Source organism: Mustela lutreola, chromosome 3, assembly GCF_030435805.1.
Source record: "Mustela lutreola isolate mMusLut2 chromosome 3, mMusLut2.pri, whole genome shotgun sequence".
In the NCBI taxonomy this organism is placed as follows: domain Eukaryota; kingdom Metazoa; phylum Chordata; class Mammalia; order Carnivora; family Mustelidae; genus Mustela; species Mustela lutreola.
In genome coordinates this window covers 196,745,463-196,771,556 of record NC_081292.1, presented here as the reverse complement: position 1 = coordinate 196,771,556, position 26,094 = coordinate 196,745,463, and the positions used below count along the sequence as shown (strand labels likewise).

The following is a 26,094-nucleotide window of genomic DNA, read 5'->3' as shown; positions in this document are numbered from 1 at the left end:
AGTGGGTAAGTCTGAGAGTTAAAAAATTTAGAGGGTCCCAGTCATGGGCAGGCGGCACAATTTCTAGGAACTTGACGAAGTTCTCAGAGTAAATATTGGAAAAAAATCCCCGCATGTTTCCGGTACGGGACGAGGAAAAGGAACCATTTCAAGTAACCAGAGCATTCTGTTCTTTTTAACAAGACCTGGCATCAAGAGAAGCTATTTTACCAGAGCTTTACTGATCAGGGGTCAGGAAAATACCCAACTCCAGCCCACTTGAGCCTTCCTTTCCCATTGAAGTGGGGGGAAAAGCTGGGAAACACTCCTGAAGTTCACAGTTCACAAACACAGTGTCACTAAGAGACTGAGACCTAATCATAGGACTGTAGAAAGCTTCCTGTATCCTAACACCTTCCCACCTCACTACTGAAGGCCTATTCATTGCAGTTCGTTTTACGTTGCACATCCTGTCTGGTTATCAAAAACTTATTAAGGCATACTTAAAGGCGGAAAACACAGTTTGAAGAGACAGAATAGGGATCAGAGCCAGACTCCTATATGGCAGGGATGTTGAGAATTATCATACAAGGAATTTAAGGCAATTATGATTAATATGCTAATGGCTACAATAAATCAAACAGCATGCAAGAAGAGATGGATAGTGTACACCGAGAGATGGAAATTCTGAGATTCAAGAAAAAGTGCTACAGATCAAAAGCACTGTAACAGGGGCGCCTGGGTGGCTCGGTGGGTTAAGCTCTGCCTTCAGCTCAGGTCATGATCTCAGGGTCCTGGGATGGAACTCCGCATCGGGCTCTCTGCTCAGCGGGGAGCCTGCTTCCCCTCTCTCTCTCTGCCTACTTGTGATCTCTCCCTCTTTCTCTGTCAAATAAATAAAATATTTTTTTAAAAAAAGCACTATAACAGACATGAAGAATGACTTTATCAGTAGACACAGTTGAGAAAACACTCTTCGGGCTTGAGGATATGTTAACAGAAACTTCCAAAATGGAAACACAAACAGGAAAAAAACTGAAAAAATAAAAGCAGAATAGCCAAGACCTGTGGAACAACTACAGAGAGTGCAGCATATGTAATGGGCACACCAGAGGAGAAAAAAGGAACAGAAGAAATATTTGAAGTGATAAAGTCTGAAAATTTCCCCGAAGGAAGGACAGACACCAAATCACAGTTCCAGGAATCTGAGAGAACACCAAGTAGGATGAATGCCCAAAAAAGCTACACCTAGACATATCATATTCAAATATTAGAATATCAAAGATATCAAAGATAGAGAAAAAAAAATTTTTTTATGACTTTATTTACTTTTCAGAGCAAGCACAAGAAGCAAGGGGAGCAGCAGAAAGAGTGAAAACAAGAAGCTTAATGTGGGACTCGATCCCAGGACTCTGGGATCATGACCTGAGCTGAAGGCAAACGCTTAATCGACTGAGCCACCCAGGCTTCCCAAAGATGAGAGAAAAATCTTGAAAGAAGCCAAGGGGGGGAAAGTACCTATTTATAGAGAAGCAAAGATAAAAATTATGTCTGACTACTTTTCAGAAATCATTTGAGCAAATAAAGAGTGGAGTGAATTATTTAAAGTACTGAGAGTAAAAACACCTACCTAGAATTCTGTACCTTGTGAAATTATCCTTCAAAAATGAAGGGGGTAAATACCCAGTAGTGCAATTGCAGGGTCATAGAGTAGCTCTATTTTTAATTTTTTGAGGAATCGCCACACTGTTTTCCAAAGTGGCTGCACCAACTTGCATTCCCACCAACAGTGTAAGAGGGTAGAGGGTTCCCCTTTCTCCACATGCTCTCCAATACTTGTTTCCTGTCTTGTTAATTTTGGCCATTCTAACTGGTGTAAAGTGGTAGTGAAAAGAAGGGCCATCAGTACCCCAATGTTCATAGCAGCAATGGCCACAGAGACAAGATGCCCTACAACAAATGAATGGATAAAGAAGATATGGTCCATATATACAATGGAATTTTATGCCTCCATCAGAAAGGATGAATATCTAACTTTTGTATCAACATGGACAGGACTAGAGGAGATTATGCTGAGTGAAATAAGCCAAGCAGAGAGTCAATTATCACATGGTTTCACTTACTTGAGGAACATAAAGAATAACACGGAGGAGATTGGGAGAAGGAGAGGAGAAGTGAGTTGGGGGAAATCAGCAGGAGAGGTGAACCATGAGAGACTATGGACTCTGAGAAACAAACTGAGGGTTTTAGAGGGGAGGCGGGTGGGGAGTTGGGTGAGCCTGGTGGTGGGTATTATGGAGGGAACGTATTGCATGGAGCACTGGGTGTGGCATAACAATGAATCTTGGAACACTGAAAAATTAAAATTTAAAAGAAATGAAGGGAGTAGAAATAAAGCCTTTCTTAGACAAAATACATAAATAATAAAAAAGAATTAAGGGAAATTCTTGCCTTCCAAGCAATGTTAATAGTTCTTCAGAGGAGCACCTGGGTGGCTTAGTCTACTAAGTGTCCCATTCTTGATTTTGGCTTGGGTCATGATCTCAGTGTTGTTAGCTTGAGCCCTGTGTCAGGTTCCAGGCTGGGTATGGAGCATGCTTAAGGTGCCCCCCCCCCCGTTCTCCCCAGCTCACTCTCTGTCTCTCTTAAAAAAAAAATTGGTTTTTCAGAGAGAAGAAAAAAGATACAGGTCAGCAACTCCAATCTATGTAAAGAGAAGAAGAACATCAGAGAAAGAATAAGTGAAGATAAAACCTTTTATTTTTCAATGCTCTAACAATTATTTAAAATAATATCAATAATACATTCAATTATGTGTTTTTATATATATGCATTTACATGCTTATGTAGGTGAAATGAATGGCAGCAATGATACAGGGGATGGAGGGAGGAATTAGGAAATATTTTGTTATTATAAGGCTCTTGTAATATCTGTGAAACAGTATATGGTTATTTAAAAGTGGATTTGCTGAAGGGGTATGGGCACCCGAATGTTTATAGCAGCAATGTCCACAATAGCTAAACTATGGAAAGAACCTAGATGTCCATCAACAGATGAATGGATAAAGAAAATGTGGTATATATGTACAACGGAATACTATGCAGCCATCAAAAGAAATGAAATCTTGCCATTTGCGACGACGTGGATGGATCTAGAGGGTATTACACTGAGCAAATTAAGTCAATCAGAGAAAGACAATAGGTGAAAAAAATTTTGTGTGTGTGTGTGTTTGCCATTTATTTATTCATCCTTCCTTCCAGTGTTTTGTACATTCGTAGGGGGCCAGGTCTTGTCCCAGGTGCTGCAGAGATGGTCAGTCATGGCTCCCCCGACCAAGACAGGGAGTTGACTAATATGGGAGACAAATCCTTTAAAAGTGCCTTGTATGAATATGTCACAAGTGCTAGAGTAGAGGAAGAAATGGACTGGTCACTGTGACATTGTGGGACTGTCTGGCATTTTCTGGCTGGGCTGGGAAGCCTCTGCAGAAGGAGTGGCAGTTAGACGAAGTCAGAGATCCTGGATAGGGCTGGGGAGACAGTGTTCTGAAGGGGCATGTTCGCAGCCCTAGGGGGATGGGGGAGTCATGCAATTTGAAGAATTGAAAGAGGTTTGGTGTGGTTGGAGGGTGGGGCTTGAGACAGAGCTTGGAGGGAGATGAGGGAAGAGGAGGTGGGAGCGGTAGGTTGTGGCCGAGTTATAGAAGGCTGAGGGCGGTGGGGGCCCCAAGGGATGTGGACAGGTGAATGGTGGGCTTAGATGTGCACATTGCAAATAACAAACCAGCTGCAGGGTCGAGAGTGGATTGGGCACTGGGAGCAGGGAGGTGACTAGGGAACCGATTGCTCTCCTGTAAGCAAGAGCTCGTGTTCACTTGGACTGGGAAGGTCTTGGTGCTGGTGGAGAGAGTAGATCTGAGAGCCATGTAGCAGGTGGAAGGGCTGGGCTGGTGACTGATGGGGCTGGAGAGAGTCATGAGGCCGTGGCAGTGAGGGACAGGGGAGAACCAAGACTGACTCACAGGTGGCTTAGGCATTTGGATGGATGAACAGAAGCCACAGGAAAGGCTTGTGTGGGGAAGGTCAGGAGCTGGACTTGAACATGCCCTTGAAGAGCCCATGTGACATCCGGTTGGAGAGTTTGAGTGGACAGTTGGACATTTGGACCTGGAGTTCAGGAGTGAGAGAGACAGGGCTGGGCGGGGAACTCATCAGTGTTCACACAATGACCAAAGCCATGTGAGGCTGCAGAAGAGACGGGGCCTCAGAAGATTCCTGAGGGCACGGCCGTTTAGGCAAGGGATAGCTGGTGGGGCCTGGGGGAGGGGCCTGCACCAGAGGCCAACAAGAAAGGGCTTGAGATGTCGAAGGGATATCAGCAGAGGAAGCACCCTGAGCGCCAAGGAAGACGAGCTTGCAGAAAGAGCAGGCAGGGATCACCAGTGGCGAATGCCACTGGTCTGTCACACGAGGCCACAACTGAAATTGCCCACTGTGCTTCGTGACTGGCGAGGATGGTCTTCGAGGGAGCGATGGGGCCAGGGCCACAGTGTGGTGGTCCAAGCCAGAGCGTGGCCAGAAGGGAAGGGGGAGTGAGAGCAGAGCCGTGAAGCAGGGTGAGGCTGGAGTCCGGACACCCTGTAGACAGCCGGGTCCCTGCCACCAGATAATCAGAGCCGATGGGAAGAAGGAGGACCTCTGGGACCCTCTCCGACTCATCTCTAAAATTACTCTCATTCAGCCCCAATTCATGCATCACCTCCTAAAACTTCTGCTTCCGGTCGTGATGGAATAACAAATCTGGACTAACCATCCTGCCATTCAAGCTTTCTCCAGGGGTGTTCGAAAATGTCCCCAGCCTTGTCGACGAGGAAGTGAAGGTGGCCGTGATCATATCTCTCTGATATGAGGAATTTGAGAGGGGGGATGCCATGGGGGAAGGGAAGGAAAAATGAAACAAGATGGGACTGGGAAGAGAGACAAACCGTAAGAGACGCTTAATCTCAGGGAACACTATTTTAAAAGACAGAGATTGTCAAAGTGGGTCAAAAAAATAAGACTCAACTAGGTTGTCTGTAAGAAGCAAACTTTAAATATAAAGACACATATAGGTGAAAAATAGATGGCAGAGAAAGATAAACCATCCTAACACTAATCAAAAGAAAGAAGGAATAGCTATATTAACCTCAGACAGAGCAGACTTCAGAGAAAGAAAATTTATCAGGGATAAAGAGGGGGATTACATAATGATAAAGGGGCCAATTATCCAAGAGGATATACAAATTCTTGGGGTGCCTGGGTGGTTCTGTCGGTAGGCACACGAGTCTTGATCACAGGTTTGTGAGGTCAAGTTCCATATTGGGCATGGAGCTTACTTTAAATAAATAAATTAACTAATTAAAAAATAAGCAAATTCTTGGGGTGCCTGGGTGGCTCAGTGGGTTGAGCCGCTGCCTTCGGCTCGGGTCATGATCTCAGGGTCCTGGGATCGAGTCCCACATCGGGCTCTCTGCTCAGCAGGGAGCCTGCTTCCCTCTCTCTCTCTTTCTGCCTCTCCATCTATTTGTGATTTCTCTCTGTCAAAAAAATAAATAAAATCTTTTTTTAAAAAAAGCAAATTCTTTTTTTTTATTAAAAAAAATTCTTAATATGTATGTACTTAAGAAGAAAACATCAAATGTGAGGAAACACTGATAAAATTGCAAGGAGAAATAGATGAATCTGTTCCAATTATATAAAAAAAATGAACAAATCCTGCAGGCAGACATAAGGACAGAGTTGAATTCAATGTCACCATCAATCATACTGGATACAGTGGATGTCTATCAACTGCTTTACACAACAGCAGAACACATATTATTCTTAAGTTTACATGGTAAATGTGTTAAGATAGCTCCATTCTGTGACTAAACAGACCTTCACACATTTAAAACAATAGAACTTAGGGGCAAAACTGGGAGCTTTTCACCTAAGTTCAGGAACAAGACAAGAATGTCCATTCTCACGAGTTTTATTGAACATAGTACTAGAAATCCTAGACACAGCCATCAGACAACAGAAAGAAATAAAAGACATCTAAATCATTATGGAAGAATTAAAATATTCACTATTGCAGATGACATGATACTATATATAGAAAACTCAAAAGACTCCATGGAATGAACTACTAGAACTGATGAATTAATTCAGTAAAGTTGCAAGATACAAAAGCAGGGGGGAGGGGCAGAGGAAGAAGCAGATCCCCCACTGAGCAGGGATCCTGACCTGGGGCTGGGTCCCAGGACCCTGAGATCATGACCAGAGCCGAAGGCAGATGCTCAACTGACTGAGCCACCTAGGTGCCCCTAAACAATACACTTCTAAATAATATATGGTTAAAGAAGAAATTCCATGAAAAGTTAAAACATATTTTGAACTAAATGAAAGTGTAAATACAACTTATTAAAACTTGTGAGGTGTGGGGGCGCCTGGGTGGCTCAGTCTGTTAAACATCTGCCATCTGCCTTTGGCTCAGGTCATGATCCCATCATGGAGACCACTTCTCCCTCTCCCCCTCCTCCCTGCTCATTCTCTCTCTCTCTCTTTCTCTGTCAAATACATAACATCTTAAACCGCACACACACAAACTTGTGAGGTGTGCAGCAAAGTCAGTGCTAGAGGGAAATTCATAGCACTGAATGCATTAGAATAGAAGTAAAATCTAAAATCATTCATCTAAACTTTTAGGAAACTAGAAAAAGAATAGCAGGAACAAATAAGAAAAAAATTGGAGCAGAAATCAATGAAATTGGGAACAGGGAACAATATTGAGACTCAATAAAACCAAAAACTGGTTTTAGGAAAAGATTAACAAAACCAACAAGGCTGTAGCCACGCTGACTGAAAAGGTATGGATTCAAGCGAAATGGGCAGGACAGAACTCATGAACGGGGAAGTTCAGAGCAATAACTTGTTTGTCTCCAGCTCTGCCCAAGTGAAACCTTGTTCTAACACAGTTGAGTATCTGCCTCAGTTGGCAGGTTGTCCATAATGGGAATGACTGTATGCAGGTTTTTACAAGATATCACTAACTATCAAGTTAATCTTACTAATTTTACTGGCTTTGAATTATGGCCAAAAAGCAATCCAAGATTGTAATTTACCTCTCTTCTTTTAAGGAAGAGTTTTCTTTTTTAAGATTTATTTATTTGTCAGAGAGAGCATAAGTAGGGAGAGCAGCTCGCAAAGGGAGAGAGAAAAGTAGGCTCCCTGTTGAGCAAGAAGCCTGATGTAGTGCTGGATCCCAGGACTCTGAGATCATGACCTAAGCCAAAGGCAGATGCTTAACCAACTGAGCCACCCAAGTGTCCCTATAATTTACTTCTTTATGTAATTATTTTTCTGGGATGATAATGCCCTGACTGATTTACATAAGTTATCCAATAGTCTTGGTAGATGTAATTTGCATTGTTAATTAATTTGGTAACAATCTAAGGTTATATACCTGAAGTGAACTGGGACTCCTAACCCTGTTATCAGATAAGAAGCTATCTGAACTCAGAAACATCCAGTGGATTTAGGCAGACCCTTTTCAGTTCATGAGTATGCCTTTCGAAAATAAAGAGAATCCTCACTACAGTAGAGTAGGAAAGATAGAAAGGGAGGTTAGAAGCCAGTGGGAGCCAGTACTATTCAACATCAGTTACCAGAAGAACTGTCAATTATAGACCTCAAAAGAAGAATCTTAAACAGGGGAGAATTATCAGTTACAGTCCCCAATAGGGAAAAAGGTACATTACATCTTCTGCAAGAAATCTACTACCCCTGCAACTTGGCCAGCGAGAAACCATCATTGTGCAGAACTCGTGCTTTTGTCCAATGGACTTTCATTCAGAGCAAACCCTCCCAACTTCCTCCTCCTCCATAAAATAAAGTTCCTCTCCTTTGTTTGTTGGATTTACATATGGTTTTGCCTTAGAGTGCATGTTCTGAATTGCAATTCTGTTATTCCCAGATAAAGCCATTTTTTGCTGGCTTAAAAAAATTGTTTTTTAATAAATTTATTATTTGAGAGAAAGTGAATGAGAGAGAGAGAGAGCACGAGTAGGGAGGGTAGGGGCACAGGGAGAAGCAGACTCTTTACCGAGCAGGGAGCCGGATTTGGGGCTTGATCCAGAACTCCGGGATCATGACCTGAGCCTAAGGGAACTGCTCAAATGACTGAGCCACCCAGGCACCCCTCTGGTTTTCTTTTTAAGGTTAACATCTTTTGTCAGGAAAATTAGGCCAGAAATATGATTTTAACATAAGGCCATGTTGTTTCAGAAGGCAACTTAATAAGAAAATGTGTTCTCCAGATGGCAAATGTGTTTGCCTTGAGGTATATCTGAAGATAAAGAGGTTATAGCTTCATTAGTGGAGACACCTAAGTATTGGTTAAGGACCCACTCACAAAACTAAAGCTTATCCCCACTCCAGGGAGATGTCAGAAATCTCAGCAGTGGAAGACTTGTTTTCATCCTGCTGACATCTAGATGTCATCTAAATGCAACAGAATTTGACAGACTCACGAAGAGACTTAGAATAATACACAGACGTATGGCGAATTAGACTATTTCATTTTATAGTCTGCAAATATTTATTGGGCACTTATTGTGTAGAAGACACTATTCAAGGACCTGAAAATCTATACCAGTGAATAAAGTCCCTGTTTTTTAAAAATTTTAAAAAAGATTTTATTTATTTATTTGACAGAGATCAAAAGTAGGCAGAGAGACAGGCAGAGAGAGGAGGAAGCAGGCTCCCCACCGGGCAAAGAGCCTGATGCGGGGCTCGATTCCAGGACCCTGTGATCAAGACCCCAGCCAAAGGCAGAGGCTTTAACCCACTGAGCCACCCAGGCACCCCAAGTCCCTGTCTTAATAGTGCTTACATTTTACTGGGGGGAATTCATAATAGACAAAGAAATTGTATGTCAGCTGTTAGGTGTTACAGTGGCATATAGAGTAAGGGAGAAAAAGGGATGCTATTTCCCAAAGAAAAGGATGAGGGATGCTTTCCTGATGTCTTAGAGTGTTTGGGCTGGTATAACAACTGCCACAGACTGGGTAGATTACAAACAATTTTTTTTTTTTTTTAAAGCTCTATAGGCTGGAAGTCCAAGATAGGGTGATTATGTGAATGCCATCTCCCAGATCTCAGACATCTCGTATTCTCACGCAGTGAGAAGGGCTAGGGAAGCTCTCTGAAATTGATTTCATAAGAAACTAATCCCATTCATAAGGACTCCTCCCTCAGCCCTATTTCCAAAGGCCCTACCTCCTAATACCATTACTTGGGGTGTTAGGATGTCAACAAATGAATTTTGGAAGGACACAAACATTCAGACTATCCTAACGGAAAAGGTGATTCTTCAGCAGAGACGGGAAGATTGTGTGTGGACATTCGGGGAAGGAGCATTCCAGGCAGAGGGACTGCTTAAGTAAAATCACTGAAAATGGAGTAGCTTTGTGAATTTGAGGAGCAGCGAGGAAGCCATTGGTCTGGACTAAAATAAGGGAAGGCCAGAGTAGTTGGAGGAAGTTAGAGAGCGGAGTGTGGAAGGAAAACCTTGTTCACTGTTTTAAGTCGGATGGGAAACTACTGGAGAGTTTTTAGGAGAGGGGTGACATCTTCTTTCTAGGTTAAAAGGTCACTTTGCTTACTGTGTTGGGAGATCCGTGGGTGAGGAGAGTGCCTAGGCAGGCGCTATTATAATAACCTCGAAAAGATTTAGTGGTACCTCACCTCGGACTGCTAGTGGTGGTGGTATATAAAAAGTAAAGGAATGGGCGTGGCTGTGTTCTAACCAACTTTCCAACGCTAAAACTTGAATTTCGCCTGATTTTCAAATGTCACTAAATATGATTTTTAATAATTTTAAACTACATACCAAGCAAGACAGTCTGCAAAACCTAAAATATTTACTGTTTACAGTTTGCCAAATTTTGGTATAGATGAAACAAGATAGGACATTAGTTGGTAATCTTTGAAGATGGGTGATGGCGTGTGGAGTTTCCTTATCCTAGTTTACATTTGCATATGGTTGACATTTTTCCTAATACAAGTTTTTACAACGTTTTGGTATAGATGAAACAAGATAGGACATTAGTTGGTAATCTTTGAAGATGGGTGATGGCGTGTGGAGTTTCCTTATCCTAGTTTACATTTGCATATGGTTGACATTTTTCCTAATACAAGTTTTTACAACGTTTAGGTATACCAGAGGTGATTCATCGACGTGTCTTCCCATTCCATTTGTCTGTGTCTAGGAAATGCAGCCTTTGCTTTTTGTTTTCATGAAAAAGCAAAAACCCTTTGAAGCCTTTAGTATTGTCAAAATCATCCCTTCGGATCGGACATTTCGCAACGTGGAAAGTAAAAAGCACAAACGCGATTAGGGGAAAAGGACTTTTTTGTTTTTGTTTTGTTTTCACATTACTGAACGCGCCCAAGACCGAGCCCCTTTTAACACAACATCAAGACGAATTCCCCTCTAGCGAGCGCTCCAGGATTCTCCGCCCCCGGATGAATCCCGGAAATGACGCCGTCCGCCGAATGCTACCGTCCCCTGTAGTGGCGGGGCAAGAACGTCAGCACGTCGCTCAGCCTACACCGCCAGCCTGGGTACGACTCGCTGGAACGCCCCGGCTGGCGCCCGTCCCCGAAGCTTCGGGAGCGCGGTCGACTGCGACTGCGCAGGAATGCTGGGGCGGGTCTTCAAGTCACCCGCCCCCTTCCAGCCTGGGCAGCCAATGAGCAGCCTCTGCCCCGGGGCCGGGTAAATCCTTAGAGGCCGGAGCGATTAGCCGAGAGGACGGTCCCGCCCTTGGCTCCTCCAGGCCCTCGCTCCCCGCCTCGCGCCGTCCCTGCCCCGCCTCCCTCTCCCGCCCGCCCGTCCTGCTGCGAGGTGACACGGGGCTTCGGCTGGGGAAGGGGGCGAGGGAAGTAAGTTAGACGTCGGCCTGGCGGCCTTGGCGCAGCCCCCCGACGTGAGCGCGGTGAGGGGAGCGGGTCTTGGGGACGACGGGGCTGTGCGGCAGATGTGGGAGGGCCCGGGGTGCGCCGTAGAGCCTGGGGCGGCTGCGAGGGGGCGAGGGGGACCCGGGTGTGTCCCAGGGCGGTCGGCCGGGCGTGGATAGCGGGTCGGAGGATGCCGTGCTCGCGTCGCCCCATTTCCAGAGCTGCTCCTCGCAGCTTGGCACACCTTAGGGTTGCCTCTGTTCTGGCTGGCTGGGATGCGAGGAGGCAATTTAAAGATCCCCGAAAACCCGGGGAGGGTCTGTGCGGCTCCTTTCTTCTTCCGGGATGGAGAAGGTGTGAGGCCAGGTGGGCTGGTCAACTTTCACTCTCCCAGACTGTTAAAATAAACAAACCGGGAATTCTTCACCCTCCTCCCCACGCCCTGCCCTGCGACTGAACGACAAACATTCCCAACAAGTTTTGAGAAGCAGACTAGAAAATTCTAAGGGATTCTTTGTCTTGGAAATACAGCACTACTGAGTGTGGCTTTCTGTTTATAGAAAATAAACGAGTGGCAACGGGATGCATTTTGGGTTATGAGTACTCACCTTTCAGGATCTGCCCTAGGGAATTTTTTTTTTTTTTTTTTTTAATTTGACAGACAGATTACAAGTAGGCAGAGAGGCAGTCAGAGAGAGGAGGAAGCAGGCTCCCTGCTGAGCAGACAGCCCGATGCGGGGCTCGAGCCTGGGACCCTCGGATCTCGATCCCGGGACCCTGGGATCTTGACCTGGGCTGAAGGTAAAGGCTTTAACCCACTGAGCCACCCAGGCACCCCTGCCCTAGGGACGTTGGTGTGAAATATTGTGTTGGCCGCGATGTTTTCCTGAAGCACCAGTTTCTGTGAACTCAACTAGAAAAGCTTAGCTGGTTGTTTGCGGGAAGTGAAGTCAATCATCTATAGTTCTGATCAATCTACATTTTTAAAAATATGGTCTCTGTTTCTAGCAAACCTTTGCGTATTTTCCTCTTTCGCAGATTTATTTAATTGCCCAGCTCCCACTGATGAAGATAAGTTGGAGTAACTGCTTGAACTGAATTTTATTGGCCAGAAGACAGCCCATTTGTTTCACTTCTTTTTGTTTTCCCTGCTGCTTTGAGCTTTACTGTAACGGCTGAAAAACTTGGAGAATAAAGTGAACATGCTGTGGTCTTGAACACATTTTTTTTTTTTTTTTTGGAGGAAAAATTAAAGTGCCAGAGTGAAAGCGAGAATGGCATCCAGAGAGAGACTCTTTGAACTTTGGATGCTTTATTGTACAAAGGTAATTGCTTTCCTTTTTATTCCTAAGTTTTAAAATACTTTGTTATAAAATTTTGTGACTGGCCTTACTTTATTTAATGGAGTAGCATATTTTTATTCATAGTAGTGAGGTCAAATTTAAAAACATGGAGTTTTCTGTTTTCCCCATTTCCCGGGTTTGAACACATATACAATACTGACAAAATTTTTAAATCCTATAGGTATGGTTTTGATATCTTTCTTTCTTTAACAGAGAGAGAGATCACAAGTAGGCAGAGAGGCAGGCAGAGAAAGCGGGGGAAGCAGTCTCCCTGCTGAGCAGAGAGCCCAATGTGGGGCTCAGTCCCCGGACCCTGAGATCATGACCTGAGCCGGAGGCAGAGGCTTTAACCCACTGAGCCGCCCAGGCACCCCTGGTTTCGATATTTTTCTTAAGTGATCCCCAAATTATATGTGATACTATGACCTTAGGAGAAAAATAAAATATTTGCTTATGTGTTTTTCTTTTTCTCCCACAAATTGGAGGTGGGATAGAGATATTTTTATGAGAAGAGCATTTAGCATTTTTCCTGTAATTAACCTTTTAATTGGCTTAAAAAAAGATTATTCCTTATGAGAAAATGGTTATTGGTTTGAGGTGGTTACTATAAGTTTACTGCGATGATAGGACCTTTTGAGTGTTGTCTCATTTGAGTCACACAAAAATCCTGTGAGATGGGTTTTATAATTATCCCCTTTCACTGATATGAAAATTGATGCAGAGCTTAAACGGGCTATGAGAATCAGAACCACCTGAGTCAGGTCCATGCTTTTATCCATTATGACTCCTTAGTATATTTTATTTTTCCATTTTTTTAAAAGATTTTATTTATTTATTTGACAGATCACAAGTAGACAGAGAGGCAGGCAGAGAGAGAGAGAGGAGTAAGCAGGCTCCCCGCTGGGATTATGACCTGAGCTGAAGGCAGAGGCTTTAACCCACTGAGCCACCCAGGCACCCCTATTTTCTCATTCAAAAGGAAATTTTTGTGTTTGTCTTTATGTGAATTTTTACACCTTAGCTTTGATTTTGGTTTGTTGGGGTAGAAATATACTATTTAGAAACATGTTTTTCAAGAGAGGAGCTACATTAGTACTTTGAAGATATTGGCGAGAGTTAGAGAAACATCTCTAATTTACTACTTGAGTTACTTTAAGTCTGGTGAAGTTCTCAGGTCTCAGCTTCTGTTTCTGCATTATCCCTCCTGGCTCCTTTTTTATTCAGCTTTTTAAAGAACAAGTTATTCTTTAACAAACAATCTCAGTTATCTCTAATACTAAATTTTAGAGATCACACTGGAATTTTCTTTGACTTCCTGGTTTGGCAGTTCTCAAAATTACTGAAGGACATCCACTTTGAAATGTTTGTATGGATTTTTAAAATAGCTTTTTAGTCTTGTGTAATTTAAAGCCAGAAATGTCTTTTTAAAAATAGACCACTCTTCTAATAAAAAAGGAATTTAATTCACCACTTTTGAAAATAGTCACTAACATATGTCAGCCAAAAATTAAAATGCATTTTAGTATGAATGTCTGGTGGTCCAAAAATGATTTATTTAAAAATACATTAAACTTAGTAGGTTTTACATTTTTAGGATGACAAAAGGTAAATGGCATTACATTGTCTTGTTCATTAATTATGTTGCTTGGAGGTGGAGTTCTCGTTTTGTCATTGTGCTTATTGAAAAGTTGGTATGGGCACCTGGCTGGTTCAGCTGGTAGAGTGTGCAGCTCATGATCTCGGGGTTGTGAGTTTGAGCCCCGCATTGGGTGTAGAGATTACTTAAAAATAAAATCTTTTTTTTTTTTTTTTTTTTTAAAGATTTTATTTATTTATTTTACAGAGAGAAATCACAAGTAGATGGAGAGGCAGGCAGAGAGAGAGGGAAGCAGGCTCCCTGCCAAGCAGAGAGCCCGATGCGGGGCTCGATCCCAGGACACCAAGATCATGACCCGAGCCGAAGGCAGCGGCCCAACCCACTGAGCCACCCAGGCGCCCCTTAAAAATAAAATCTTTAAAAAAAAAAATAGTTTGTTGGCATACCCAGAGTTATATTCTTGATAACTTAATATAAATACGAATCTTCACTCTTTTATGAAGATGTCTAAGTAAACAACGAAGACCCTTCAAGGTCAAATTTTAGAGCCTATTTTTGGACAGGAAGATAAGTCACTCCCTCTTTTTTTTATAAATCCATTTTTATGTTTAAGATTTAAATCAGTTGTGCACGTAATAAGATTTAAGATTTTTTCAACTATTTTCAAAAATTGTTTTTAAAATAATGATTTAATGTTTCAACACTTTACTTATAAGCTTGTAAGCTAGGTAACAACTCTGTTTTCTACCAACACCTTGAATTCAAATAGTTTCCAAGTATATATCCCAGGTTTAACACTTCTGCTACCCTGTTGAGGAGGATTACCAAATGCCCAGGTCCTTATACCCTAGGCTTATTGTTCTCATTCTAGCATTTTGTCTTTCAAAACACCTGCCTTTTTTTCCCACCTAACTTTAAATACCATTTTTAACACCTCTAATGGGCCATCAGTCTTCTTCAGGATTGCACAGATCTTTTAACTTAGCTCCAACTTGGACTTCTCTGTGGGCTTGTAATTGAGAAGTCAAGTTTTGGTTCTGCTCCTTTTTATTTTGTGACCTTGAGCAAGACTTATCTCTTTGGTCTCATTTTCTCATATTTCATTTAAGAGTGTGTGTGTGTATAGGGAGAATGCTTGTTTAACTCACCCTTAAGATTTTCATTTGTTTTGACCTCGAAGTGAGGCGTATTTTGTCCTTATGCTTGTGGATTGTCATATAGACCTTTTTAAGTTCATCCTTAAGCTTTTCCTTATGGAAAACTTCAAGTGGACATAAATAAAGAAGATAATCTAATGAACACTTTTGTATCTGTCATCCTGTTTCGATTCATGTTCAGTAATGTTTTCAATAATCTACTACCCCTGCATTGTTTTAAATCCTAGACAACATAATCTTATTTAATAAGTATTTAAAAGTATATCTATAAAACAAGAACTCTTCTTAAAAACAATCAGAATATGGTAATTCTTTGAATCATCATATACCTGGTCAGTATTCAAACTTTTCTGTGGTATCATAAATTTATTTTCCTGCTGTTTGTTTGATTCAAAGTATACACATCATATTTGTTGAAAATGTCTGTTAAATATTTTAACATGTCTGTTAAATATTTCTCCCTCACCATACTTTTTGTTCCTTCTATTTATTTGTTGACAAAACCAGCTTTTGACTTTAGCATTTTCCTCAGTCTGGATTTTGCTGGTTATATCCTTGATTTTAATTGTTTTTCTCTCCTGGTGTCTGCAAACTAGCAGATCTAGAGACGTGGCTGATTGACATTCTATTTGGTGGGGGAAGCCTAGAATAATTTATGTGTCTCTGCTATCAGTGAGTTTTACCTACATGTATTGATTATTTCATTAGGAATTTGCAAAACTGTGATATTCCAATTCTATCATTTATTGGCAGAACATACATAGACAAGCATTCCCTTGTCAGCTGTTTGACAGTTCCTTGAAGGGAAGGCAGAATAAATATTTGATTCTTTCTCTTTGTTTTAATGACTGGATTTATTAGCATCCCCCAAGGTGACCACTTATCTTTCTTAAGTATCAAGTTGATCTTTTTTTTTTTTTTTCAAAGATTTTATTTATTTATTTGAAAGAGAGGGAGAGGGAGAGAGCACAAGCAGGGGGAGTGGCAGGCGGAAGGAGAGGGAGAAGCAGGCTCCCAGTTGATCAGGGAGCACAATGTGGGGTTCATCCCAGGATCCTGACCTGAGCCGAAGACAGACTCTTAACTGACCCAGGTGCCCCTCAAGTTCATCTTTAATGATTAAAATTTAAATATTGTTTACCATTTTGCTGCCCTAGTTAGTGTGCTATACATACCAAACATCGTATACATACCAGATAAAGAAGATGACTTTGAAAATTTTTTAAAGTCTGCTCTAGAGTGGTAAGGTTAGGACATCCTCCGTATTTGCCACAGTGATAACCTGCACAGGTATTCCACAGTTTATTAGTCATAGATCAATATTAAAATACTGTTCTAGGGTTTTTGTGTAATGCAATGTTTTAAAAGTTACCACTTAGAAATGTAAAATTTTAGTATGTGTTTAAATAGGGCAATGTCAGAAATAGTCCTTGGGTCATACTGTTTAGGTAGGCAAAAGAAAAGAGAATATATAAATATGTTTTCTATTAGTCTGGGTTTGGTTGTAAGCCTAAATGCTAGTGATTAAAGGCTTTCAAGTACAATTAAAATAAATTACTGGTTCCAGTTTTTAGCAGGTGGCTTCCCACATATTAAACTTGATATTTAAAAATTGGGGTAAAACACTTGGCTATTTGTTTTTCTCTTTTTTTTTCTTTCTGCCTTTTTTTTTTTTTTTTTTTTAAAGATTTTATTTATTTATTTGACACAGAGAGAGAAATCACAAGTAGGCAGAGAGGCAGGCAGGAGTGGTGGTAGGGGGAGCAGGCTCCCTGCTGAGCAGAGAGCCTGATGTGGGGCTTGATTCTAGGACCCTGAGATCAAGACCTGAGCTGAAGGCAGAGGCTTAACCCACTGAGCCACCCAGGTGCCCGTTGGCTATTTTTTTTTCTAACCAAATTTTTCAGGTCTGATTTTTCGCTTTCTCCTTCTAGGAGTAGAAATTAATTGCATTGTTAGAAACATGCGTCTTCTTAGTGGCTTATTTTTTAATGTCATGTAGTTATTATTACATAATATAGGAAGGATGATTTCTGAACACCCAGCATTCCTATGTTCTACAGATAATTTGACCAGATTATGTAGTCTGAACTTTTCTTACCTCCAAACGGTCATACCCACCCAGGATCAAGGATTTCATTAACAGTGCATTTCATATAGCTCTTATAAGTTAAACATTAATTTGAACAGGTTTAATCATGTATCTGTATTTTAGTTTAGTACTTAACTATTTCTTGTCTGCGCATGTTTTTCTTAAGTTTTAAAGACAAATTGATTTACATTTCAGTTCATATTATCTGTAGGAGGCACCATGTTATTCCCTGTATCCTTTGACTTTTTTTTTACATAATGTGTTTATGGTAAGAGAGAGAGTGCTGAGAACAGTTTTCATCTCTATATTATCATACAACTTTTTGGAATTCATATATTATAACTAGCAAGACGTACACGTATCATAAAATCCTTCTCTCAACTCCCCTTGGATAGGCATTAGGATATATTTCTGTTTCACATTTAGCCTTTTGGGAGTGCTATAGCTGATCCCCAGAATACACAAAAGAGAAACTGAGCTTCTCAAATTCTTAGATAAGTTTAAGTTATTTTTGTTCCGTGTAGTGGAAAGTATCAAATGCATGAACTCACTAAAAAGATACAAGGTGACTCAAAAGCATCATGACATTTGAAATGTGGCAATGTGGGTTGAAAATTTATGGTTCATTTTGGTCATTTGCTTTTTTTTTTTTTTTTGGATACTTATTTTACACTAAAAAGTTTTGTGAAGCTACAGAATTAGAGCCAAGATTTAGTCCTAGTTTTGCTTCTGAGCTTAAGGAAGGACCTGACAAGAGGGTTACATAATTTCTTCATGTTAACAGTTTTCTCATCTGTGAAATGGAAAGAAATAACTATTTTAGCATCTCAGAGCTGTTGAGAAAAGATGAATTGATTATATTAAATGCACTGTAAGGCTACGAAATATAAAATGTTATCTTTGTTAGTTTTGAAATACATGTATGAACTGGACAGTGTATCATTTCTTCCATTTTGCCTTTATTTAATATTACAGAACAATATTCAAATCTTTTTATCTAGTGATGAAGCAGTGCTCATCAGTGTCTTAATTTTTTTTTTTTTAAGATTTTATTTATTTATTTGACAGACAGAGATCACAAGTAGGCAGAGGGGCAGGCAGAGAGAGAAAGAAGCAGGCTCCCTGCTGAGTAGAGAGCCCGATGTGGGGCTCAGTCCTAGGACCCTGGGATCAGGACCTGAGCTGAAGGCAGAGGCTTTAACCCACCGAGCCACCCAGGTGCCCCTCATCAGTGTCTTAATTTTTAATCTGTTTTTATTTTTCTTTCAAGCATAGTACTTAATTATCCTAATATGAGATTTTTTTTTTTTTTTTACTCTAAACCAAGTTTGTTTTGGACCTTGGTGATGCTCCATTTCCTGCTGTTGCCCTTTGTCCTGCTAAATCTGGAATATGACTGAAATAGATAGTTTTGCAATGAGCTCAGAGTAAACTTCCTTTTCAGAATAAAAGTTTTGCTTCATAAAGAAAATAGAATTTAGAGTTGTTTTATTCAGATAAAAAGGCAAGTAGCTCTTTTTTAAATGTAGATTTGGAAAAAATGGGATGAACATAAACTCTTCCAATGAGAAAATTATAATTTAATTATAATCCAAAGTGAAGCTTTTAGTAAGATGCCTCAATATACATCAGCCCTTATAATTTAACCTATATTTAATAAGTCTCTGATATGTGTAAAATAGAAAATGGCTCTTAATTTTCTGTGGCTTAATAATGACTTTGTATATAAGGGAAGTAAAGTTTGACTTGAAGCAAAACAAAAAAAAAATGCTTAGCAGCTCAGTAGTAGTGGTTAACCTGTTTATGTTAGGGTTAGATGTGAAAGCAAGAAATGAATATTTTATATCAATAAACATGGAAGTAGCCTTTAGGAAAGGAATATTACCTTTGCGGTTTGACTTGAGGAGCTCATGCACCACTTGAAAAAGTTGTTAAGATGCATGAATATTTCTTACTTATTTTTTTGAGTATCAAAATTTGAACTTCCCTGGTAGAAAGTAGAATTGATAGCACTTAATTGTGTAGATAGGAGCATGAGTGAAAAATAATAGGCTAAAATAATTCTCAATTTTTTTCTTGGTAGATTCAGGTTTATTGGCAATTACTGAAGAGTTATATGGAAGTAAGAAGAGAAGAAGGTCATAGGGAGCCCTGAGGAACATGATCACTTAAGAAGAGAAGAAGAGTTTGTAAAGGGTTTATATAGGAGGAGGACCAGGAGTGAGCAGTTGCGTCAAGTAGAGGGCTTTTAGAAAGAGGGGACTAGTCAATATTGTCAAATTGAGTATGGCAATAAAGAAAAGCATTATGGAACATATATTGGAATGGATAGTTAAGAGATTATTGTTGGGGTGCCTGGGTGGCACAGACTCTTGGCTCAGGTAGTGATCTCAGTGTTGTGAGACTGAACCCCCCCATGGGGGCTCTGTGCTCAGAGAGGAGTCTGCTTCCCTTCCTCTCCCTCTACCCCTCTCCTCGCCTCCCCATGCCTTCTCTCTCTCTCTCTCAAATAAATACTTTTTAAAAAAGAGATTATTATTGGCTCTAGCCAAGTAATTCTAAAACAAGTGGGAAAAATGTTAAAAATACAAATCCCCACCTCATTAATTTTTAAATTAAATGTAGCAGGCTTAAAATTACTGCCAGACTGCTGCTTTTAAGGTTTGAAAATGTTAATTTTGATTTTTGTACTTCTCTGGCCAAGGGACCTTTATTGCTGTCTGTACCACACTTTGCATGGCACTACTCTAGAATATCTGAAAAGTTTCAGATTGCCAAGAATCCATCTGTAATTTGAAAAATGTAGCTCTACAAATTGAAAAGTCACGGATATTTGTTGGTAGCAGTGCAAATGTGACCACTGAAATTGAGTACTAGTTACAAGGTAGTCCACTTTAATATACTTAAATTAATTTGAAATAGAAATGTGAATACAAACTTCACAAACTTTTATATGAAACCTGTGGACCCAGAAATATTTCTAATAATCCCAGGGTTCTTCGACATGTTTTAGGAAACCTTGATCAGTATTGACACATTGTTGCTACCTTACCTTTTCTATAGCTTCCTTTCCCTATTGCAAAATTACTTGGCAGGTTTATTACAAGGGGGTGAAATTTGGGATCAAGAATCTAGTCCACCACTTTCTGATTTCTTGGTTACAGTTATTCATATCTTTCCCATATACAAAATCTGTTTCATCTCCATTTTAAGAATTCCAGAAGTCTCATCCAATCATGGAATTAGTTGAAACCCAAGATCTTGTAATATGTATTAGGTCTAGTTGTGGTTTTTATTGATACTGAGACCCGTGACCTCAGAAGATACTGTTGGTATCTAGCCCCGATCAACCCAACATACTGTGGTAACTGAAATAGGAATGCCACAATAAAGACTCTTGAAACAACAGAAAGAATGGGAGGCATATAGGAGCCTTTGGTCCACAGCGATTCTGAAAACTGGGCAAATGTGTCCTGATCTCTTTACTTTCAGAGAAGGAATGTTCCCCTGGTTCTGTTTGTGGGTGTAGTTACACAGGCCACTGTTCTTTATTGCTCTTGGCTCCATATTCTTAGATGTTCTTTTGGTACATCTGAGGAGGGCACTGGAGACCATACTTTCTTATGACTGAACAACTCATCTGGCTTCCTGCGTACAGAAAGTCCCCTATAGAAAATGGGAAGTCCACTTTCTAATTCTTCTGCCTTCACTTATTTTCTCTTGTCTTAGAAACTACATTGTCTAGTAACTCCAGCATGATGTTCTGTAGTATTTGGAACAAAAGACGTATTTGTCTTCCCCTTCACTTTAGCGGGGAAAATGCTGGTGTTTTCCTGTTAGGTTAGCTTCAGGCGTTGGGACTAAGACTTGATTTATGGTAGGTAAATGATAGATGTTTTACTTTATTCATTTTTTTTCTTAGGTATACTATTGATACTTCTAATGCAGGTTTGCTACTTTTACAATATATTATAAAACTACTTAGAATAGTTTTATGTGTGTACTTGTTAAGATATGGATAATTAGACTATTCCTAAGTTCCAGAAAAATACTAAAGTTGGAAAAAGTTATGAAAAAATCATAACTTACTTTAATCTTTGGTAGTTAGTGGTTGCCATTTTAAATATTCTCCTTTATTAGAATCATTATGAATTATAAGTAGGTACTTTTGGAATCAGGCACTGCACTTAATTCTTAGTAGTCCTTCATTTTAAAATAGGTAAAATATAATGCTTATAGATCAAAGTTTATTGCCCTGTAGTATATGAATTTAAGTGTTTGACCTACCTAACTTGCTTTTTCTGTTTATACCTAGAGGTTTTGACAAACTTTTGATTTATTTTATGAAAATGGTATTTATTTTTTCAGAAAATTTTATTCTGGTCATTCAAAATCTACTAAGATGTGGTAGCTATCTGAAATGACTGGCATCTGCCACAACTGTAAATCAGTTTCTTTGATGTGGTCAGAATTCAGACAAGAGTTAGCAACATTCATTTCCTCCTCATTTCCTTAGCTTTTACCAAAAAGAATGGAAGTCACCTTATTTCTTTTTCAATAAGGAAAATGAGGAGCTCTGCGCTAAAATATATTTAATATATCCTATACTGTTTTTTTAAAACTTTTTTTTTTTTTTTTTAGTAAAATGTGTGTGCATGGGCCAGCAATGGTGCTGGGGGGATGGGGAGGAAGAGGGGCAGAGAGAGATGGAGAGAGACTCTTAAGCAAGCTCCACACCCAGCACCAAGCTCAACGTGGGGCTCAGTCTCACAACCCTGAGATTGGGACCTGAGCTTAAATCAAGAAACAGACACTTAACTGGTTGAGCTACTATACTGTCTTTTAAAATATTCAAAGTAATGTCTTATCTATATCTAAGGCATATCAATATTTACTTTCTTTTTATTTTAAATTAAATTTTTTTGTTTTTTAATTAACAGTAATGTATTATTTGTTTCAGGCGTACAGCTCTGTGATTTATCAGTCTTACCCAACGCCCAGCGTTTACCACAACACATACCCTCGTCAGTGTCCCATCACCCAGCTACCCCATTCCCCATCCCCCTCCCCTCTGTAACCCTCAGTTTGTTTCCTAAGATTAAGAGGCTCTTATGGTTTGTCTCCCTCTCTGGTTTCATCTTGTTTTCATTTTTTCTTGTTTTCCCCTATGGTTCTCTGTTTTGTTTCTTAAATTACAAATATCAGTGAGATAATATGATAATTGTCTTTCTCTGATTGATGTGTTTTGCTTACAATAATACCCTCTAGTTCCATTGACCTTGTTGCAAATGGCAAGATTTCGTTTTTTGATGGCTGAGTAGTATTCCATTGTAGATATATACCACATCTTCTATATCCATTTATCAGTTGATGGACATCTGGGCTCTTTCCCTAGTTTGCCTATTGTGGACATTGCTGCTATAAATATTGGGGAACAGGCGCCCCTGTAGATCACTACCTTTCTGTCTTTGGGGTAAATACCTGGTAGTGCAATTGCAGGGTCATAGGGTAGAGCTATTTTCAACTTTTTGAGGAACCTCCATACTGTTTTCCAGAGTGGCTGCACCAGCTTGTATTCCCACCAACAGTGTAGGAGGGTTCCCTTTTCTCTGCATCCTTGCCAACATCTGTAGTTTCCTGATTTGTTAATTTTAGCCATTCTGACTGGTGTGAGGTGGTATCTCATTGTGGTTTTGATTGTATTTCCCTAATGCCGAGTGATGTGGAGCACTTTTTCAGGTGTCTTTTGGCCATTTGGATGTCTTCTTTGCAGAAACATCTGTTCATGTCTTCTGTCCATATCTTGATTGGATTATTTGTTCTTTGGGTGTTTCAACATTTTAATTTATGTTTTGTGACTTAAATTCAAACTCAGAGTTGTCTATTCACATTGAACCAAAGCATTAACTGATTCATACATCTCTCAAAGTTTACAATTTGCCTCTAAAAAAAATTCAGTTTTGTTTGATATATTTGTCAAATTACTTTTTATGACATTAAAACATTTGAATAGTAAGAAAGATAAGTACTATTTTAATTTATGATATCATTGTGAGGTGAATTTATACTTTTTTTTTTTTTTTTTTTTAAAGATTTTATTTATTTATTTGACAGAGAGAAATCACAAGTAGATAGAGAAGCAGGCAGAGAGAGAGAGGGGGAAGCAGGCTCCCTGCTGAGCAGAGAGCCCGATGCGGGACTCGATCCCAGGACCCCGAGATCATGACCTGAGCCGAAGGCAGCGGCTTAACCCACTGAGCCACCCAGGCGCCCGAATTTATACTTTTTTATTGAGCAATTTTGACTTAGGATTTTTGTCAAAATACAATATTTAAATAAGTTTAAATGAAAATTTCAATTTTCAAGTGACTGAGCTTCCTTTTAGGCATAAAAATACGTAAATTTTCTAATTTAGATTTATGTTCAAAGGAAAGTAGTGTTTTATGTTAGAATTAAAATTTTTTAAATTTAAGATGCAATTAGTTATAGAAAATACAGACATGCTGAGAGTAAAAATTTCATTTTTCAGAGATATTTCAGTTAAAGTACTTTATGGGTGTCTATAAATTAATTACCTTTACTACTATGAATCATTAAGATACTAAATTTGAAAAACTTCAGCCTGACATGAAACTTCAACTTGAAGCTTTTAAGCTCCAATTAAAAAGTATCAGTGTTATATTTAGTTATTACATTCACAATGGTAGGCTTTTCTTAAAAGAATTCACTGTAGGTAGGGGTGCCTGATTGGCTCAATTGTAAGAGTATGCAACTCTTGAATTTGAGCTCCATGTTGGGTATAGAGATTATTAAATAAATAAATAAATAAATAAACTTAAGAAAACTTTAAAAAAACAAACAAACAGAATTCAGGGACTCCTGGGTGGCTCAGTCCATTTAGCATCTTTGGCTTAGGTCATGTTTCCAGAGTGCTGGGATCATGTCCTGCATCAGGCTTCTTGCTTAGCAGGGAGTCTGCTTCTCCCTCTGCCTGCCGTTCCCCCTGCTTGTGTGCTCTCTGTCAAATAAATGAATAAATGAAATCTTAAAAGAAAAAAAAGATTTTATTTTTTATTTTATTTATTTGACATAGAGAGGCAATGAGAGAGAGAGAGAGAGGGAGCACAAGCAGGAGGAGCAACAGAGGGAGAGGGAGAAGCAGGCGCAGGCTCTCCACTGAGCAGGGAGCCTGAAGTGGGGCTTGATCCCAGGACCCTGAGATCATGACCCGAGTGGAATGCAGACGCCTAAGGACTGAACCACCCAGGTGCCCCAAATAAATAAAATCTTTAAAAAAAAAAAAAAGGATTCACTGTAGTCCAATTCAACTAGTTATTGGGTGCTTACTGTATACAGATGGTATTTACTGTCATCTTATCCCTTAAATTGTGTATTTTTCTCTTTTTAAAAAATTTTAAATTAGCTTTTTTTAGAGCAGTTTTAGGTTCATAGCAAAATTGAACAGGAAGTACAGAGAGTCCGTTTGTATTTCCTGTCCTTCCATATGTACAGCCTTTCCTGCTATTAGCATCCCATACCACAGCGGTACATTTGATCACTTGGCTGCCTTTCCAAAAACACCTGATGTCAGACATTTCTTTACCTGTCTACTGTGTGTGAAACTCCAAGGTGAACACAAAATTAATGCAGCAAGTCACGTTATACCTAACATTAAAACATTCCAGATGTTGGCTTTTCAAGTCTTGCTAAGTTGAGCCGAATTTTCTGCACTACGTTGATCAAACCTGGAACTTAATTATCTGAACAACAGGTTTGTTTTTTTTCCCCTTAATTTAAGAAATACAGGGACGCCTGGGTGACTTAGTTGAGCATCTGTCTCAGGTCATAATCCCAGGGTCCTGGGATCAGGCTCCTTGCTCAGTGGGGGGTCTGCTTCTCCCTCTGCCGGCTGCTCCCCTGATTGTTCTTTCTCTCCCTTTGACAAAGAGTAAGTACAGTCTTAAAAAAAAAAAAAATTAAATAAATAAAATAAAAATAAAGATATACCTAAAGTAAAATTTGAAATCTTCTCTCTAGGGATTGGTGTATTCTACGCCTAATTTTTTTTTCTAGACCTCTGTTTGAATGTTGCTTTTTCATTTATGTTAAAATGACTTCCAAACCTTTTAAGATGTGACACATTTTCTTTTCATCAAAATTTTGTCTCTTTTATCTATTTAATTGACTGACTTCATCTCCAAATAGTGAGTTTCCCATTTAGATTGGGGGCTTAGATGTGAGACCTTAGGGAAGATGAATGAAGTCATCATGGATTGCTTAAAGAGATAGCATTGGGTCAAGGTTTTAAAGAATGAATAGTAGTTTAGTAGCCACAGAATATGTTCCAGGCTCATAGAAATCCTGACCAAAGGTATGAAGGAAAAGTGACCTTAGTTTAGACTTTACTTTTGGTAATAAATTAGTCTAGGTTGTTAGACCAACCCTTCTGAAAATCATTTACGATTCTGAATAAAATTAAGAAATATCTTAATGTCATTGAGAAGCTGGCAAGATGTAAAGCATTATGAGGCTATATCTTAGTGAAAACAGGAACTTAGGTAGATGGAGAATAAAGCTACCTTTCCTGGCGAACTTGATCTTTTGTGTTTTCGTTGTCTTGTGGATGGAAGGAAGAAATCAAAGGTAAGGGACTAATCAGAGTGAGAAGTCTAATAGATTTTTCCATTATGACCCCTAAAAGAATATACCCGTGGGGTAAAGGTCAAGTGGAAACAAACCCACCTAACTCTTTGATCTTCACTTGGGGATTCCAGGAGAAAATGACTGTGTTAACAGAGCCAAAAGTAAAAGAGACCACCAGTTGATTCTTTCATGAATTTGCAAATCAAATTTCCCTTTCATTGTAGGGAAAGTCCAAAAGCCCTAGGTCTTGCAGACTAGTCTGTGGCTTGGTAAAAGCAAACGCATATCTTCTGGAAGAAGAAA

The 26,094-nt window shown here is 39.8% G+C and overlaps 2 protein-coding genes across 9 annotated transcripts in view; both read left to right on the top strand.

Annotated features, from left to right (window-relative positions):
* Nucleotides 1-3,542, top strand: part of CARF (calcium responsive transcription factor) — a 109,431-nt gene extending 105,889 nt beyond the window's left edge. The window contains exon 19 of the transcript XR_009352052.1: nucleotides 2,649-3,542. The gene's annotated coding sequence lies outside the window, so the exon portion shown is untranslated. The remainder of the gene's footprint in view (nucleotides 1-2,648) is intronic.
* A 7,241-nt stretch (nucleotides 3,543-10,783) lies between these two features.
* The window catches only part of NBEAL1 (neurobeachin like 1), a 219,410-nt gene continuing 204,099 nt past the window's right edge, over nucleotides 10,784-26,094 (top strand). For 4 of the 8 annotated variants that reach the window (XM_059168364.1, XM_059168363.1, XM_059168362.1 and 1 more), the window contains exons 1-2: nucleotides 10,875-10,997; nucleotides 11,998-12,284. In XM_059168364.1, coding sequence (XP_059024347.1) covers nucleotides 12,234-12,284 — 51 coding nt within the window. In that variant the 5' untranslated portion in view covers nucleotides 10,875-10,997; nucleotides 11,998-12,233. Of the gene's footprint in view, nucleotides 10,998-11,624; nucleotides 11,761-11,997; nucleotides 12,285-26,094 lie in introns of all 8 variants that reach the window. The other 4 variants (XM_059168358.1, XM_059168361.1, XM_059168360.1 and 1 more) reach the window with 4 other exon arrangements.